The following is an 18029-nucleotide window of genomic DNA, read 5'->3' as shown; positions in this document are numbered from 1 at the left end:
TCCTCAAGAGCTGCTATTCAAGCCACAAGCAGCATGTGCCAATGTTCCACCCACAATTCTGGTTCAGTCTCTATTAAGCTGCACATCTGGCTGTCACATACTCTTTTGTGGGGACATCTCAATGGCAGCACTGATGCTGCCCCTCCCCGAAGCCAGACCCACAGTGGCCTCCCTGTCCTCCCAGCATGTGATGTCATGAGCATGAATGTCCTGCCAAACATTTAAGATGTGGCAGTTCACATTGTGTACATTGTATAGAAAAACACTAACCCGCAAATCTGAAATAAAAAAACACACACACACACAGGGCAGAATAGAACTAAACCTTGTTCTATTGTTATCCCAAACCACCAATTCAGCACAAATATGTAACTTGTATTCTTTAAGTACACAATCTTCTCTTTTTTTTGTTGCTGTATTGTAACTAGCATCCCTAGATTCAGAGATTTCCTTGAAACATTCTGTCTCTAATTCGGTTTATATCAAATTCTTGGAAAGCATGGGCTAAACTGGTTCTTTCAGACTGAAAATCCCCTGCATGTGGTCTCTTCAGAATAGGCCAAAGAGTGGGCAGAAGCTGGATATAACTTTCAAAGTCATCTCCCCTCTGAGGGCCATCCAAGAGGGACAAAGAGGGGGATTAGCTACACTACAGAAAGGCATAAGAAAAAGGCCTTTCCCTTCCCTGTTGCATGGGGACCACCTCATTAGAACCACTGAGGGTGTACAATAAAAATGCAGATTTTGGGGTACCATCCAGCATTGGTTTCTGGTGGTGAAGAGGAAGAATCTGCATTAACCTGACTTCCTAATGGTGATTCTTAAATTGGAGGACTAGGGCTTTAGCGTTAGACTTAAATCCAATTTTAGTTCTATATCATAATTGCTATCTCACCTTAACAATCTAAGTCTCATTTTCCTCATCTATACAATGAGGACTGTTGAGAGAATTAGATGTGTGAAGTTCCTGGCACAAACAGGTTTCAAGAGCGTGAATTCCCTTTTCCCTATTTTTTAGGTAGCACTTTGGGTCTGCCATTTTACCTGTGATTGGAGTCATTGTCTTTCCCTGGGTGACAATTATTGAAACTGTAATTGCCAGGTTCTAATGGAGCTTTAAGGAGAGCAGACAAAATCATCAAGACTGAATTCCTCTTGGTGGTTACTGAGGCAAACCTGTTGTTCTATAGCTGTGCTGCCCAATCCAATAGCTACCAGCTCTATGCGGCCAGCAAGCACTTAAAGTGTGGCTAAACAAGAAGTGTTGGTGAGGATGTGGAGAAAAGGGAGCCCTCGTACACTGTTGACGGGATTGTAAATTGGTACAGCCGCTAGGGAAAACAGTGTGAAGATTTCTCAGAAAAATTAAAAACAGACATCCTTTTGACCCAGTAATTGTATTTCTGGGTATTTATCCAAAGAAAACCAAAACAATAAAGATCTGTGCACCCCTATGTTCATGGCAGCACAATTTACAGTAACCAAGATATGAAAGCGACCTAAATACCCATCAACAGATGACTGGATAAAGAAATTATGGTTTATATATATAATGGAATATTACCCAGCCATTAAAAAAATGAAATCCTACCATTTGCAGTGACATGGATGGACCTAGAGGTTATAATGCTGAGTGAAATAAGTCAGACAGAGAAAGATAAATACCATATGATTTCACTTACATGAGGAATCTAAGGAACAAAAAGAACAAACTAATCAAAAACAGACTTAAAATATAGAAGACAATCTATGGTGAAGGCCAGAGGGGAGGGGAATTGGGGTGAAGGGTTAAAGAAGTACAAATTAGTAGTTGATAGATGGTCACAGGGATGGGGAGCACAGCATAGGGAATGCAGTCAGCATTAATGTAACGGCTAGGTGGAAAACCAGAAGAGAGAAAGAACAAACAGGGGGATCATTTATAAATTATACAAATGTCTAACCAATGTACTGTATACTTGAAACTAATAACAAAATAAAATTTTAAAAATTAAAATCAATAAAGTGTGGCTAGTGCAATTGAGATGTGCTGTATGTGTTAAATACACACTGGAATCCAAAGACTTAGTACAAAAAGAAAAACATAAATATCCTGTTAAAAATTGTTTACATATTAAAATAATAATATTTGAGATGTATTGATTAAATGCAATATATTAAAATTAATTTCACTTGTTTTGTGTCTAGCTTTGTTAAGGTGGCTCCTAGAAAATTTTTAACTACGTATGTGGCTCCTAGTCTATTTCTACTGGACAGTGCTGATCTAGAGGAACAACTACCCCTCCTTACATCCCTCACACTGGAGTTATGACCTACAAAATGGAATTCCTAATTAGACAGGCAGTGGTCAGCTAGGAGAGATTTGGGGTGCAGGTAGAAGTGGGGCTCAGAGAAGGAGGTAGATGACTGGGCACATACATCCATAAGAGGAGAGAACAACTTGACACTTTTGATTTAAGTCTGTGGTTAGGAAGAGAGAGGATGCGGAGACCCAAAGCCTTAATTGTCCGCCCCCACTCCCGAATGCCTTTTGTTCCATTCCTATTCACAATCATTATACCCAGACAAGTTTTTATGAGGTCAGGAGGGTTCTCCAGTATAATCACATGACTTGTGTCCTTACAAAAACTGTATCATACCTAATCAAATATTTTAGCCAACATGAAGATTGTCTTTTCTGCATAAGTAATTTAGAAATAGTTTCCACCAGACCATAATCTAATGCACACAAATATCTACAAAACAACTAGCCCAAGTGGATATTTCCAAAGAGGAAATACTTGCCAATTATTATACTATCAGCTAATGAAATTAGTACTATTGGAAAAATACTGCAAAAATAGATTGTAATCTGTTTTTTTAGAGCAGAATCATAACTTGACAGAGTTTCAGGAATTGAAACAAACAAAAATGAATTCAATGTGTCTGTCTTTGTCCAAAATTTCCAAACAACTATATGCATGCTTCTGAGAAAACAATTTACATAGGTGTTTTTACCTAGAGGTCCAATAAAGTAAGTTTGTCTTATACTTCCTCTTATATCTATCCAATTCCTTTATTAAGTGTTCAAAGTAGATTCAAAAAGTTTAACTGTATAATGTTTGACATTTGGTTTCTGATTGTGTCATAAAGATGCCATAATGTCACTCCACTTAAGAAACCTAGAGAGCATCTAGGTTTCACTTTTATGACCACGCATTGCCACCTCAATCTAGTGAATAAAGTATAACATTTTAATTATTCAGGGCAGTGCAGATGACTCGCGTCACTTATCGGGTTCCCTATAAATTACTAGAGATAAATGAAATTTTTTAAAATCAATATGTGATACCTCTGAATACAACAGAATATTCAAGGCCAGTTTTGCAGACAGTCTGTTATTTTATTGCACAGATTTCACTTAAAGAACAAAATGCACCATCAATGTTTGAAGAGTTTGGGGTCTCAGATACTGATACACTCTCAGTGTTTACACCCGTAAAGCCAAATTCAACAGTACAATTTATGTTATCACAAAACAATATCACTTAAAGATATAACAGAATGAAAATGGGGAAATGGGAAAAAAAGCTTTTAAAAATGTGTTAAGTTGAATCATATGCAAATGTCAGGTTAAAAACTACATCATACAACCTGAAAATCAAAAACGTTCTATGGATGTCAGTTAGAGTTATACTCACTTGTACTGTTTATCATATAATTAAAAGTCTGTTTGGTTCATTTCCTTCATACTGATAAACTGAGAATTTCAGGAAAACCATGGTTATAAAAATGATCACTCTTGAAAAAGTATGTACAGATAAATGTAAAATCACAAACGATATTCCCCACCCCTTGCCTCACAGCTTACAAAAGGGAAACCCCATGGAGGGAAAGTCCCATGATTCCCCTCCTCTTCCACCCCACGTCCCCAGTTCTATCTTTTTCTATCACTTATAACTAAATGACCTTGGAGCTGAAGGAGAGGGAGGGAACAGAGAGGCATCTTTATGAGGCTCCCATTGTCATCTGTAACAGTTTGAAAAGCTGCTTTTACTTCTCTCCCCCCTACTCATCTCAGCAATGTTTGCAAGGTAGTTAAAATTTAAAGGCAGGGGGTGAGGAATATAGATATAGATAGATAGATAGATAGATAGATAGATAGATAGATAGATAGATAGATAGATAGATAGATATGAACAACAAAAGAATTCCCAAGAGCTAATAGTGGGCAAAACCATGAGAAAATGTGTGGGCCTTATCTGAGCTAAAGATTTAAGGCGACAAAACTGGAGGAGGGTTGTTAAGACTACAAAATGCCAGACAGGATGCTTTTCTAGACCTTTGGCTTCAAAGCCTGACAGAGGAGTGGGCTTCCCCGTGCGGCTGCACCGAGCAAACCTGGGGCCATGGCTGGGCCTCTGCGGCACCTCCACAGGCAGGCTGGCAGCCTTCTCATACATGGGCACTCTTGGCATGAGTAGGGGAGCTGGAACCCGAAGAGTAGTAGAAACGGTTTTCGCCAAATGACTGGGCATCTCCAGAGCAGCAGACGATGACACAGCCACCCACAAGGCACAGCACGGCACCGATCCAGCCCGCGTACAGGGAGTAGCCAAAGCTCACGATGGTGGTCTCACGGTGGGCGCACACAGGGAACCAGATGGTGGCCACAATGGCACAGAGAGCTGGGGAGACATGGAGAAGACTGTCACTGTGCATACCCATCACACACCAGGTACAGTGGACAGGCCACCCTTCACTCTGCATGCACACACCCTTGGATTCCAACCAATTTGAAAATACTCAAAACACACAGCTCTGCACCCTGGGTAAGCTGAACCTAAAGGTTTACATCTCTAGCATAAGTTGATCAAAAGCTTGTGTCAAACTTGCTAGGTCCTTATTTTTTCACCAGGTGGCAGAGACAAAAGAACTTTAATGGAAAAAACTAAAAATAAATCATTTAAGTCCAAAAATATGTATTTGCACTTACTTATATATCTTGACTTTATATATCAAAGTTATAATTCTATTATTATACTTACTTAATTGTATTATAATTATCTCTTTACATGTCTCTTATCTATTCCAAGTTCTGAGTTCCTTGAAGGCAGTGGCCATGTCTTATCCATGTTTGTAAAGTCAGTGTTTAACTCAGTACGAAGCACATAGTATGTGCTCAATGCACATCAGGTGAATGACTGAATGACCTGAGCTATTCAGAAATGAGAAACAAGATAGCATCCACTTCAATTTTCCACTTCATTTTTTCTAGTCAATTCCCATTACAAACACCTGAAAAAGCTATGAAAATTCTCTTGCTGTGAATTGTTGCTAGACATCAGTGGAGTATCAGCAAAAGTGTGATTGTGGTATGCTGTCCATAACCACAAAAACCTCAAGGCAGAAATGAACAGTCTTAGAGTAAAAGGGTTTACCCACTCAAGGTTTTTACAGTGATGATATTTCCTGTGATGCATCACAATGATAGAACTGTATGGTTTTGCTCCAAGTCTAATGTTCAGATTTGCTTTGGATTTTAAAAAATAAATAGCCTCCATATCATTTAGTTTTTCCTCTTCTCCTAAACACAGTAACAAAACAAGGGCAGGCAGGAGCCTATAAAGACTTTAAAATTTTTTTAAACCTCTAGTTTCTCATAAAGATAGTGAGACTGAAAAACTGAATTCTGAATTTTAATTAATTTAAATTTAAATGATCATTTGTGGCTAATGGCTATTGTGTTGAACATCATAGCTCTAGATAAAGTAACTCCATAACTTCCTTTGTTATCATTTGATTTCTCACAACTACAAGCAGGACAGAAGTTTTAGTTAATGCTTTAAGTTAAGATGACACATTAAAGTTGACAGACTTATAATAATAATAATAATGTTTCCATCATTAGCCACAAAGCCTTCAATAAATTCAACACAGGGCATTGCAATGTTTCCTACCTGGGGTACACTTGACATTTTCAATTCAGCAAGTTTTTTCTACTCATACTGAGTGATTTTCTAACTTCCCTCTATACCCACAGAGAAGAAATATAATTTTTCTTTAACATAAGTACTCAAATCTAATAGCCCTATACATTAGTTCTAAACTAAAGAAAAGATTTGTCTGAAAGACCTTTTGCAATATCATTGCATTTATGTAACATAGGTTTCTGTTGACAAAAGACTGAGTCCACCCCCACAAGCTGGGTATAGATACACCTAAATAGATGTCATTCCTATCCTAAAAATGTATAGACCCCAAGTGGAATTCAGAGGAAAAAGGTGAATTTGGGGGCTTTGAATTGCTCAAATTCTCTTTCTAACAGCCTAAATTCACTCTAATAATTGTGAACTATTCACATATGTAAGGAGTTTATACAGATTATCTAGGAAGTTGCATTTTTCTTAAAGAGTAAGCACAATCATGCCAGCTTTTGTAATATTTTTATATGAGATACCATGAGAAGATAGATTTCATGTCTATGAGTAGAACGTTCTCAAGAAGAACAGTGTTAACCGAATCTTCCTTTTCCAACCCAGGGCTTTGAACACCTGAGATACAGGAAAAAGTCTTTTTTTTTTCTCTTCCTCTGGCTACAGTTTCCAAATCCACTCTTGAAGAACTGCTTTGCTGTTATCATAGCCCAACAAGGCACAGAGGAAATCTCTTTCTCTATCAGGACAAAGAACAAAAAACTTTCCTGGAGGATTTCAGGAAAGGACTTCCAACACCCAGGCTTGACAGAGGAAAAGGCGAGGAGTGTAAAGCTGAACTCCTTTGAGGAAAAAAAGATTTGATTCCCAAACAACTGATTTGGCTCAATCCAACTGATCTTTCCTATAAACAGTGAAATAGTTTCAAAACAGCTTATGGTTAAATTTTTATACTTTTCAATTCTTTGCATTTACACATAACACACACACACACACACACACACACACACACACACACACACACACACACAAGCATTTCCCACATTTCACATAAACCTAACAACTTCCAGATTTGGTCTAGATTTTATAAAATAAGAAATTACTTCTAATTTCATTTAATTCTTTCCTTTTCCTAAGAAAATTAATAAAACAAGATTAACCTCACATAGGGAAAGAATCAGGCTCAATATTCCAACAGTAATCATCAATCTTGATGTTGAGTGTTTTAGAGATTTTGTTAAGTTTCATTCCAATATAATTCACTAGAAAAAGGAAAATATCATAAAAATGTCTAAACATTTAAATAATGAAACTATAGGACTAGACGAGTGAATGGATGGATGCATAGACGGACAGATGGATGGGTAGATGAGAGGTCTCATTTCAAGTCTATTTTCCACTTCATACACCAAAACTGACTCCAAAATCCTAAACCCTTAATGTGACTTTAACACACTTAAAGTTACAAACTCATGATTTGCCTCATTAAAGACTGCCTTCTTTTATAATCCATGCAAAACAAGACAAATGAGCACCAGCAGGCTTTTTATTTCCTAGTAGATAAATGAACTCTGGGTGGAATTCCTGTGGCTCTCAAAGATGAACCACATCAAAACCAGTAAAAGATGACAGACCGCCACACAACGTGAAGGGAAATGAGAGGTTCACTGGAAACAGTGACCTTCAATTGAACTCACAATGAAGAATGTTTACAAACTAAAAAAAAGGAGAATTTACTCAATGTCAGCAGTTGCTTGAAGGAAAAGGGGACTATGTTTTAATCAATAAAGTTAAAAATGCAAGTCATATCATTATTCAACTAAAACATATGAAATGTTAATAGAACTGGCAATAATTTTTGGCTTTCTTAAAGACATAGAAGACCTGCTAGATGTATTTCTATTTGCACACGCGCACACACACACACATACACACACACAAGTTTGTAATGGTCTTCTCCATTATTTGAGGAAAAATTTTTTATTTTTTTCTTAAAAAATCTAAAAAATCACAGTTACCTATAAGATAAAGAAAACTGAAGAAAGATAAAAGGAATTTTCATTGCTTTTCTTATAATGTCATCAGAATTTGTTTTTAAATGAAGTCTCTAAAAACAGGATGAGAATTTTAACACTCAGATTTTTCAATCTGTTTCTTCTTTCTACCTTCAGAAAATGTAATAGCTAACTGCCCATGGGGAAAATTCTGCTATTTGTAAAAGAGTAGAAAGTTGGGGCTATTCTTAGCTTGACAAACAAAAGAAGGAGAGAAGGGGAGAAGAAAGCTTCACCGTGTAGATATAGATTCGACTGGACTTGGTCTTCTATAAGCAGAATTTCTTGCTCTTCATTAAATAAAATTGTTTGCCTCTCTCGTTAAGTTTCAAATAACATAACACGATGTGTTCTTTAGTTAACAGAATACACCCCTTTTAAAAGTTAACGATGATCTTGATAGCCTAACAAACTACTTGGAAAGGTGATTTTAGAGCAATGAAATGTAAATGAAGTTTTTAATCTCTTTAGGAATCAGATGACACATGGTAATATATGGAGTTAAATAAATGTGATGAAGTGAAATAAAAACGGCGCAGGTGTATTTGGAGGTGACAACTTAGAAGAAGACAGACAAAGCAGTAAGTAATGAGACTTCTAACAAATGAGCTGTTGGTTGGAGTAATATTTATTTGTTGTTTCCTTTTCATTTAAAACTAGAAATTGTTTTCTTTTTTTATTTATCATTCTCTAAATTTTGACTTAAGAAAACACAGCTGCCAAAAGACATAGTCATCTTAAACAATGACTTTTATGAAGATCTAATATATACAATGATCAAGTCAATGGAATTTTTGAGTACATTATTTTCCTGGCCTCTTTTCAACATTTTTTTCCCTTTATCTCTATTCCATACATCATTATATTTTTTTCAATATCCTTTTTTAAAAGGCAGTCTCATGGTTGTTCATTTTTTTTCAACATCACAAAATTTAGAGACTGGAAAAACCTCATAAAGCAGTTACTTCCTCCAATTTTACTGATAAGATTATTTTAAGCCACAACCATATTAAGATGCCACATCTTTCCCACTACCCATATGAAATATGATTTAGATTAGAGTCTTGTTTGTATAAAGGTAATAAATTTGGAAAAAGACTTTTTCTAACTATTCTAATAAGACACCAAGATCAAGAGCATTGCTGTTTATTCCAGACCCAAGGATTCCTGTTCCCTGTAGGACATCTGATTCTATGTACATGACAAGCTCAATTTGTCCCACATTTGTACACACATCTTTTATTTTACCACACTTTCATTATTAACCTGTTAGTTCCAAGTTAAAACAACTTTTTTTCCAATATGAATAGGATTCCTGGGGCCATATTTTTTTAAAAGGAGAGAAGATGAAAGGATTCCCCTTGGAAAAGAAAATACACTTCCTTTCTTTTGATTCCTCACCCCATCCCCCCAAGAAACACCCAAATCAAGTACTTTGTTTACTTGTGGTGAGGCGAGAATTAGACTGAATCAGAACTAAGCTTGAGCGTTTGTGTTTGGGCAGCTTAATGTGGCTTTTTATAATGAAATAAATAAGAAACCCCAATTATTGATCCCTACACACTGGTTCCTACAAAGTAAGTAGAGGAAATATTTCCATTAGACCAAGATTAAACCTAGTTTTCCAGTCTCTGCTTACCAGTTCCACATGTGGAGATGACCCTGCAGAAATGAGACATGATCCAAAGAATACCCAGCTGCTCCGTGGGTTAGCTCTCTATCTGTTCTAACCAACAATAGCAATAATAATAGCAACCAGTTGTTGAGCACGTACTAGATGCCAGACACCCTGCTACATAACTTGCATATATCATTTCATGATTCTTACCCACCTCAGAAGAAGACATTATTGTCCACATTTTGCATAAAGGCTCAGAGATATTAAGTAACTAACCTAGTTCCCACAACTAGAAAGTGGTAAATCTGAGGTTCAGTACAGTTGGTCTGACTCCAAAAGATAAGATAAAGCAACTTGGGACATAGGCACCTCCTGCCTCAGCAGGGGCTTTTGAAAAACCACAAACAGATTAGATTTGCCTCAGATCCGATCTGAGGAGCCTGCTGCTCCTTGAGCTACTCATCTGGCTTAAGAAGCCAGCAGCACCAGGCTCCCATTCCTTGCCTCACAGCAGGAACCAAATCCTCACACCATTAAACTTAGACTGCTGAGAAGAAAAGGCTGTTGTACAATAGACATAATGTTTTTAAGCTTTCAGAAAAATAATTAAAGATTTTCAGGGTCAGGAAGAACTAATTTTAATTAAGAGTGCTTCCAGTTTCCATACCAAGGTTAGCTTCGACACAGTTTTCAGCTCCCAGAACCCCAAACCCCCGTGCTCCCTGGTCCCCTTTGATCATCGACCACACCGCAGGTGGAGCACTGCCGGTGACCCCTAGGACCCAACACAAGCCCAACACGGGCATCTCTGGAGAGAGAGAGTGAAAGAAACCAACCCAGAGCAATACAAAGGGAGCCTTCACTCTCTCTTGCTCCTCCTGCCTTCCACCAACAAGGCAAACGAGGCACTCTGCCTCCACAGGGAGAAGACCCACAGGAGACCAGCAGGTGCCACACTTGAGACAATGAGCTTTACATTTCCAGAGCTAGCTTGTTCCAGTCAAAACAACGTTCAACCCAAAGGCGATTGGCCACCCCCTGAGAAATAAATACAGACGGGAGCAATCAAAGAGGAAGCAGGTAACGCTGGAAATGCAATGGTACAAGACTGCGAGGAGTGGTGCCCTCCATCCGGTTTTAACGGTGAGTGACCAGAAGGTGCAGCCTCCTTGGGGCTTCATATCGCTCAACACGCACTCCATCATTTCACTACAGGCAGTAAGCAGCCTGAGGAACTCACATCACTACTCGGTGCCATCTCACTTTCCTTTCTATGATTCTGTCTACATCTACCAATCCATCTGAAAGAGATACAAACTTTATTTAATTCAGCGAGGAAGTTTCAAACAACTGGTTATTTTTTTTTATAACCCTTCCTATTCAACTGAATAGGTTTTTCTATCTTTATTTTCCACACACCGGTTTACTCGCAGAACTTTGGTCAACCCGTTGGAATTCAGATACAGAGATCTGACCGCAAGAGGAGACCACTGTGAGTTAAACAAAGCGCTTGATGCTGACTGTTCCACGAGGCACTCCCACACAAGTTCTTTGTGGCTGGAACCAAAATGCCCATGCCCACATTCTTCTCTGGAAATTACAGTGGTCTTCTGGTCTTTTCACTCCGGTGACCACACATACACACACACACACACACACACACACACACCCCGCAGCCCTCCTCTGAATTCTCTGTGGCTTCACATGCCCCTAAAAACCTCCATCCCTTTGCCATCTTGTAAAATGGTACCCCCACCTCTCATGTCCTTTCACTTCACCAGTGGTGACCTATGGTCCCTGTGGGTGACCATCACTAAGCGGCAATGACCCACACAGAAGCCTGATCCCTTCCTCCTTAAGCACATGGTCTGATATCAGTTTGGGATGGAAATTCCTTGTACCAAGAGAACTTGACTTTACATCTAACCCAAATGCAGACCAGTTTCTCCTCACTGACGTATCAGTGCACTTAGCAAAATTCTTAAAATTCTTGTTCTTAAAATTCATATATTCTATTAGCATTTAGAATATGCAGATAGACTTAGCATTCAAGAAAAAAACAGAAATGAATTCACTGAAGAGAGTAGAGCTAGAAAGACCCTCCCTAGGTGGTTAAATCAAGCCCTCTGTATGCAGGAGTAATCGGGAAAAGTGAATGAGTACATGCCATTTCCTGGGCGAGGACGGTCCCTCCCTCTAATCCATGACCTGATCACCTTCCCTCCAACTCTCAAAACTCATTGCTGGGAGCCTTTGCTCTGGAAAACTCCTCTAGCTTGGCTTACATGCCTTCCTACATGTGTGCACAGCCCGCGTAGCTTTTTTAGATGAACACATACCACACTCTATCAAGATGTCCAAGTATACTCAAAGCAGAGACTGCCTTTTTTCCAATATCCCCAATACCTACCAAGGTGCCTGGCATTGAGCAGGTGCTCAATGAATGCATATTAAATAAAAGATTAAATCATCACCTAGTGATCTACTACCCTCAACATCTTACTTTTCTATGGCCCTCTTCTTTCTCTATTCTTTCTTCATACATTAACTTAAGTTCTCAGTCATGACTACACGTAAGAGTCATCTGGGAAGCTTTCAAAAAAATATCTTTGGCCTTCTAACCAGAAATTCTGACTCAACTGACCTGCTGTGGGATCTGGGCACAGGTGTTTTCAAAAAGGAATTCCACTGTGAAGCCTGAGTGGAGAGCCACTCTGTAACTCTTTTCTGTCTTGGTCTCTCCCTTAGGTATTTCCTACCCACAAAAGCTTTCATTTTTCTTCTGCTTGTTAACTTATGTTCATGTTCAGAGACCCTGCACACAGACATGAATTACCCCTCTGTGTAAACTGCCCTTGAAACATAAAGGAACAGACATTGTGGGGGGTCTAATCCACAGAGGGTTCACTTGGCTTCCTTTCACGTGTCTCTTAAACTGGATGTAGCAGCAGCAAGATCTGACATTCATCATGTTTACTCAGAATTGGGCGCCACAAAGAAAGCTGTCTTACCCAGAAGAATGAGCATAACGCCAGCCAGCTGAGCCCTCCTGTACTTGGCCACACCAGGCTCATGGCCCATTCGGATGCAGGGGAGAACTGTCAGCAGCAGGAGAATGGCCGGCAGACCCAGGACTGAGGCTGCAATCATCAGGGCTCGGCAGGCCTGCACATAGCCTGGACGCAAGAGAGCAGACAGGGTGGGTTAAACCAAGTATCCCCTTGGATCCTGAATCCTGCCTCACAGGATTCAGCACTACTTGCCTCCCTCCCTCTTGCCCATTCCAAGATTTAGAATGTGTTAAGTGTTGTCCATGATCACTTCACAAGTCCAACTTTTAAAGTGACTCAGTGACAGGAAAGGGAAATTGAAGGCTGGAGAGACTGAATAGAGATCCCTGGTATATACCACTTGTCCAAGCTTCCAGGATAAAGAGGCCAAGAGTCCAATTACATTATTATATCACCTTGTGAAAGATTCAGAAGAAAACTCAAATCTTTCAAGAAGTCTTCTGTGATGGATGGGCTGTTGGTTCCAGTCTGCTGTTAATATACTCTACCTGTGCGACCTTGGGCAAGTTACTGAAGTACTGTTTTGACATTTTCCTCATTTATAAAGTAAAAATAATAATAGTACCTACATCTCTCTAATAGAATTCAACTAAGATTAAGTTGGTTAATTCATGCAGTGCTTAGAACAGTGCCTAGCACATGCTAAATACTCTAAAAAGCTTAGCTATTATTACTGGTGTTACTCCCTTGTCATCGCTTTTAAGGCATCTTTCCAGCCCTGGGGATTCCTAGAGGGCAGGCACCTGGAGTTAACACAATTCCCACCACAGATGATATAAACATGTAATTATGAAGGAATAAGCAAGTTGAATAATAAGAGTGAAGCAAAACTACAGGAACTTTATACTGTCAAAAAATATGCCAGGTAACAGTTTTATTAAGAAACAGATTACAATATGTGCAATATTCATGTAAAATAAAACTGTCAAGATGCTAGGAGAATGTGATGGACTTAAATATATTCTCATTAAAACACTCTCCCTCCTCCAGAAAAAAAAAAGTTGCATTTATTACTGTCCCTTTTTGGCTTAGCATGAATTGGAGCTAGTGGCATAGCCTGGAGGCTGCAGAGTTAATGGCAAAGCGAAAAACAAGCCCCAACTCCTGCCTCACACACCAAGACTCTCTACCAAATCTGGCCAGCCTGCCCTGTGCACCAAGACCCCACGGCAACACTGTCCCCAGGAAGATATGCTTTGCCAGGATTCAGACTCACAAGAGTGCTCTTCTGACCATTGCCCAGCCCCGCTTCTTCAGAACTAAGGGTAATCAATCAATCGAATATCTATTGACTACAAAATTCCCAGAGAGGACCCACAGGAAGTCTGAGGCAGGACCTCTGACCACAGCCCTGGGCCCCCTTTGGCTTGTAGGACAGCTGAGACTGACACAATGGAGACAGTCATCTAGAAACCGAGCTTATGAAATTCATGGTGCAGGCTGTCCACGGCCATGTCTGAAAATCAAAAGATGGAGATTGAGATCTGTCTATGTCCCTACCCAAGGGGAGAGCAGGAAAGATGAGGACCTCCCTAAATGCACTCCCCTCTGACAGATGGTCTACGTTCAATGCGAACCACTTGGCGCTGAATGCTTAGTAAACTTAATTTCAGGGAAAAGAAGCAGAGAATAATTCCATGCTTCAGTCAAAGGTTTCTATGAATATCTAGTCTGGCTTTTAATAAAAAATTATAGCTACCATTTACGGAGCATCTATTACATCAAAAGAGATTTACATTTTTTTGTCTAATCTAATGTCCAAATCAACCCGAACAATAGGGGGTTGGTTTGATTTTAATTTTCAAAAGAAGAAAACTGGGGTTCGTAGAGATTAGTAACTTGTCCAAATAACCCAGATCGTGAGCATGGGATCCAAGAGACTGACCAAGGTCTACTAATGCCAGCATTATGTAAAGCTGGGTCCAGACCTGGGTTCTCAGGGCCTTTGTCATTTTAAAAGTCGAAAATGGAGAAAAAAGATAGTGAACAAAGGACTGATATGCATTGGGCATATCTGCTATGTGTCGGTAACAGTGCTGGGTCCAAGAGAAGATGCGGAAAGAAGAACACCATCTATATCTTCCTGGAATTTAAAATGCAATAGGAGAACTGGACTTACAAATAGTGAATGATAAACAAGTTGAAATGTGCCCTGATGGAGATAAGATCTAATATCAGGGCAGCAAAGAGGTTGGGGGTGGGGGGACGGTGATTCTGACTACAAGGACTTATAGGAAGCACTTTAGGGGAACCTAGCTTAAAGGGGGAGCAGAAAGACTTATGGAAGGGAGGGGTAAGCACAAAGGGACCTGTTCCCAGATTGGGGGCCAAGTTATTCCCTTGTTAAGGAAACTGAGATATGCTTTTAAATGTGCAGGATCCACATGAGCAATCGTGTACTATAGGCCAGGGCCAAGAACCCGCCGGGCAGGACAAGACAGAGATTCCCAACAGAAAACCTGAAGGGGCGTCCGTGACCTCACCTATCACCCAAATGGCTCAAGGTTTAAATTTGAATTGGAACTGTTGCCCAGATTTTTTCAACAGGGCAGCAAGTGAAGATAGGGAACCCAGCCGACGTCGGGGGAGAGTAGAAGCTTACCACTATCTCCCCCCTCCTCCACTCCAAAATACTGCTGGCGGGGAGTGGGCGACCCTTGGCAGTGAGTCTTGGGGTGGGGTGGGGGAGTGTCGGCCCTCCAGGGGCGCCCGGTCTTCCCTTTGCACCGGGAGAGGTACAGAAGCAGGAGGGTTGGCAGGGCAGTTGGACGCCCCAACAACAGGGGCAGGGGATGGGAATCAATAAGACGCGATCTGAGCCTTTCGGGAACCCATCTGGCAGAGCTAGAAGGTCTCTAACTTGGGCAGCACGCCTCGCCGGTCCCATGAGGACAAGGAAACTTGCCGGCATGTTTGCGTTCTCTCCTTCCTCCTCGCCTTTGCGGGTGGAGTCTAACAGGAAAGCAGGGCGTCTGCAGGAGGAGCCCCGGCCGGGAGTGAAGTATTCTAGTCAATCGACAGTGAGGGCATGCGGCAGGTGGGCGACAGTTATTACCATGGGCTGAGTTCCTACTATGCGTTTATGTCTCCGGTCATTAATTTCTCAGGGTGACTCGGCCAGTGGCCACCACTATCCTCCCCAATTCCAGGTAAGAAAACTGAGGCTGAGAGAGGTTAAGTTCGCGGCTGCTTGATTCCTCTACAACAAGGTGGGATTCAAGGTGTCAAAAACATGCCCAACAATCTTCGGGCCCTCAAAATGTTTTGTCTAGGGTCCCCTGCCCGGAGGATAAGGGTTTGGAAGCAGCCACTTGAAGGCGGGGGCCCTTACCCGGCAGGATGAGGATGTCCACCAGGGGTTTGCAGTGATAGAGCCCCGTGGCCATGACGCAGTCAGCCCACAGCCCCTTGGAGCCCAGTTCGTCCAGCTTGCGGCAGGTAGGGATGGTGTAGCCGCAGGTCACCACCCAGTCATTGGTGGACGTGGTGACGATGATGCCGATCCAACCCACGAAACTCGTGACGAAGCCCACTACCTGCAGACACGTGGCCACCATCATAGCGATCCCGGCGTCCACCCGCCTCGCCCCTCACTAGCTGTGCCCGCGTCCCGGCTGGACCGCGCCTGCCCTGGTCCTCGCCCGCCGCGCTCGCCTGCCGCTGGCCGACGGCTGCCGGATGCGGGATGCTCCAGGCGGCGACAGGTCACGAGAGGCTGCGAGCTCAGTTCCGACAACGCGACGGGCGCACGGCTGGGACAGCGACAGGCGCACGGAGGGGACTGCAGCGCGGCTGGGCAGCGCACCCCCGCCCCCCTCTTTAAACTCCGTAGACCCGGCAGGCGAACACCAATGACAACGGCCCTGGGTTGAGCTGGCCAATCGCGAGGCGGGGTCCGGAGTTGGAAGGAAACTAAGTAAGGGAGGGGGGCGATCACCCTGCCCCGCCCCGTCGGTGTCGCGCGGTCAGTGTTGGAAAGAAAAATAATTCTATCCAGGTCCTAGAAACGCAGAGTGCCATGAGGGCTCTCGTCAGCCTCGAATTTTCTTTTCCTGGAAGTTATTTCTCTTCCTCTTGCTCCTCTCATCTCTGTCTCTGGGTCACCGCTACGCTCCATCCCTCCTCAACTTCTGTCCACCCGCTCTTCCCAGATGGGAGCAGGGACTGTGGGACTTGCAGGGGTACCCTGTGCAGTTCCTCCACCGCCCAGGATTTTAACTGATGAGCTGAAAACTGCCCTAAAGGAGAGACACAGACTTTCAGCATACCATAGTAACTAGTAGAAAGAAAATGATCCTTTCCCGAGGTCAAAAATCATCAGAGGCGGCCGTGGCCATAATAATGGTGAGGGTAACAACCCCACTAACTCACATTTATCCAGCTGTGCTATGTACTATGTATATGCATTTATATTTGTGTATTAACTCATTTAATTCTCATAAGAACCTTTTGTGGTAGGAATAATTGTTGACGCATAAAGTGCGTGAAGAAACAGCATGATAAAGGTTAAGTTGCCCAAGTTCACAGCTAGAAAGGGGTAGACTCCATGTGCGCATCTCACCACCAACCCTTCACTAACCATTCCTGGGAATCTGTCCTGATAACCATTTCCTGAAAATTCCTAAAAGGCTCACGTATCCCATTTTTGACATTAAAAGCTAGGCTGACTTCTCTAGGCTCACTATAAATAAGTTAATATCTGTATGCCAATGAGAACACTGTCTGGTCCAGAGCGCTCCACAAGTGTAAGCTATTCTCATCATCAACAGCATTAATCCATCTTCTCTCCAGTAATTCAAATAAGACCCATTATATGCATCTTTTTTATCATGTAGAGAAGTTCTCCTTTGGCTATATTGACATTAAATAGTTTTAACTCCTTTTATACAATTGGCTTGTCTTAGTATATCTCAGTCACCAATCAAGAGATTTAAAGGTGTGAAGGATGTCACCAAGCATAAAAACTTCCTACTCAACACTCTAAATCTAAGATAAGGATCATAAATCATAGGTACTGAGCTGCCCCATAGCTGTTCCTAATGCTGGGGCTTAGAGCAAATCACCATATCTTCCAGGGAAGAATGGCCTGAAGGAGACCTTAAATAAATGAAGTACACAAAGAAAAGGCGCTGTAATAGATCACAGAGTGTCAAGTACAAGGGCCATCATAATTATCCAGGAGTGCACAGTGGTTAAGAAGGCCAGGGTACCTGGGTTCAAATCTTGGCTCTACCACTTAACTAGTTGTGAAATCAAGTTACTTTAGTTTTCTGGGCTTCAATTTCTGATTTATAAAGTGGGAATAAAAATAATGCCTACCTCATAGGTTTCTTGATGATTATATGAGTTAATATGCATGTAGAACTTAAAA

At 41.3% G+C, this 18029-nt stretch overlaps 1 protein-coding gene across 2 annotated transcripts; it reads right to left on the bottom strand.

Annotated features, from left to right (window-relative positions):
• Positions 1-3361: 3361 nt before the first annotated feature.
• Positions 3362-16790, bottom strand: CLDN11 (claudin 11). Of its 2 annotated transcripts, none has more exons than XM_039865021.1 (3): positions 15990-16790; positions 12599-12763; positions 3362-4667 (listed from the first exon to the last, which is right to left on the bottom strand). In XM_039865021.1, the coding sequence occupies exons 1-3, from the start codon at positions 16216-16218 to the stop codon at positions 4435-4437; spliced, it is 627 nt and encodes a 208-aa protein (XP_039720955.1). In that variant the 5' UTR covers positions 16219-16790; the 3' UTR covers positions 3362-4434. The 2 variants fall into 2 exon arrangements, with proteins under 2 accessions (XP_039720955.1, XP_039720956.1); XM_039865022.1 differs by having other exon boundaries at positions 16195-16789.
• Positions 16791-18029: the final 1239 nt, after the last annotated feature.

The sequence above is a fragment of the Pteropus medius genome, unplaced genomic scaffold (genome assembly GCF_902729225.1).
Source record: "Pteropus medius unplaced genomic scaffold, Ma_sr-lr_union100, whole genome shotgun sequence".
Taxonomy (NCBI): domain Eukaryota; kingdom Metazoa; phylum Chordata; class Mammalia; order Chiroptera; family Pteropodidae; genus Pteropus; species Pteropus medius.
The sequence above is the reverse complement of the archived record's forward strand: the minus strand, read 5'-3'. Positions and strand labels throughout refer to the sequence as shown.

Bases quoted from the DNA above. Each gene is read 5' to 3' on its own strand.
- CLDN11 (XM_039865021.1), bottom strand. From the start codon at position 16,218: ATGATGGTGGCCACGTGTCTGCAGGTAGTGGGCTTCGTCACGAGTTTC. The intron at 12,764-15,989 runs GTAAGGGCCCCC...TCTTGCGTCCAG, and splicing joins GGACATCCTCATCCTGCCGG to GCTATGTGCAGGCCTGCCGA. The intron at 4,668-12,598 runs GTAAGACAGCTT...ATGTCTCCCCAG, and splicing joins CGTTATGCTCATTCTTCTGG to CTCTCTGTGCCATTGTGGCC.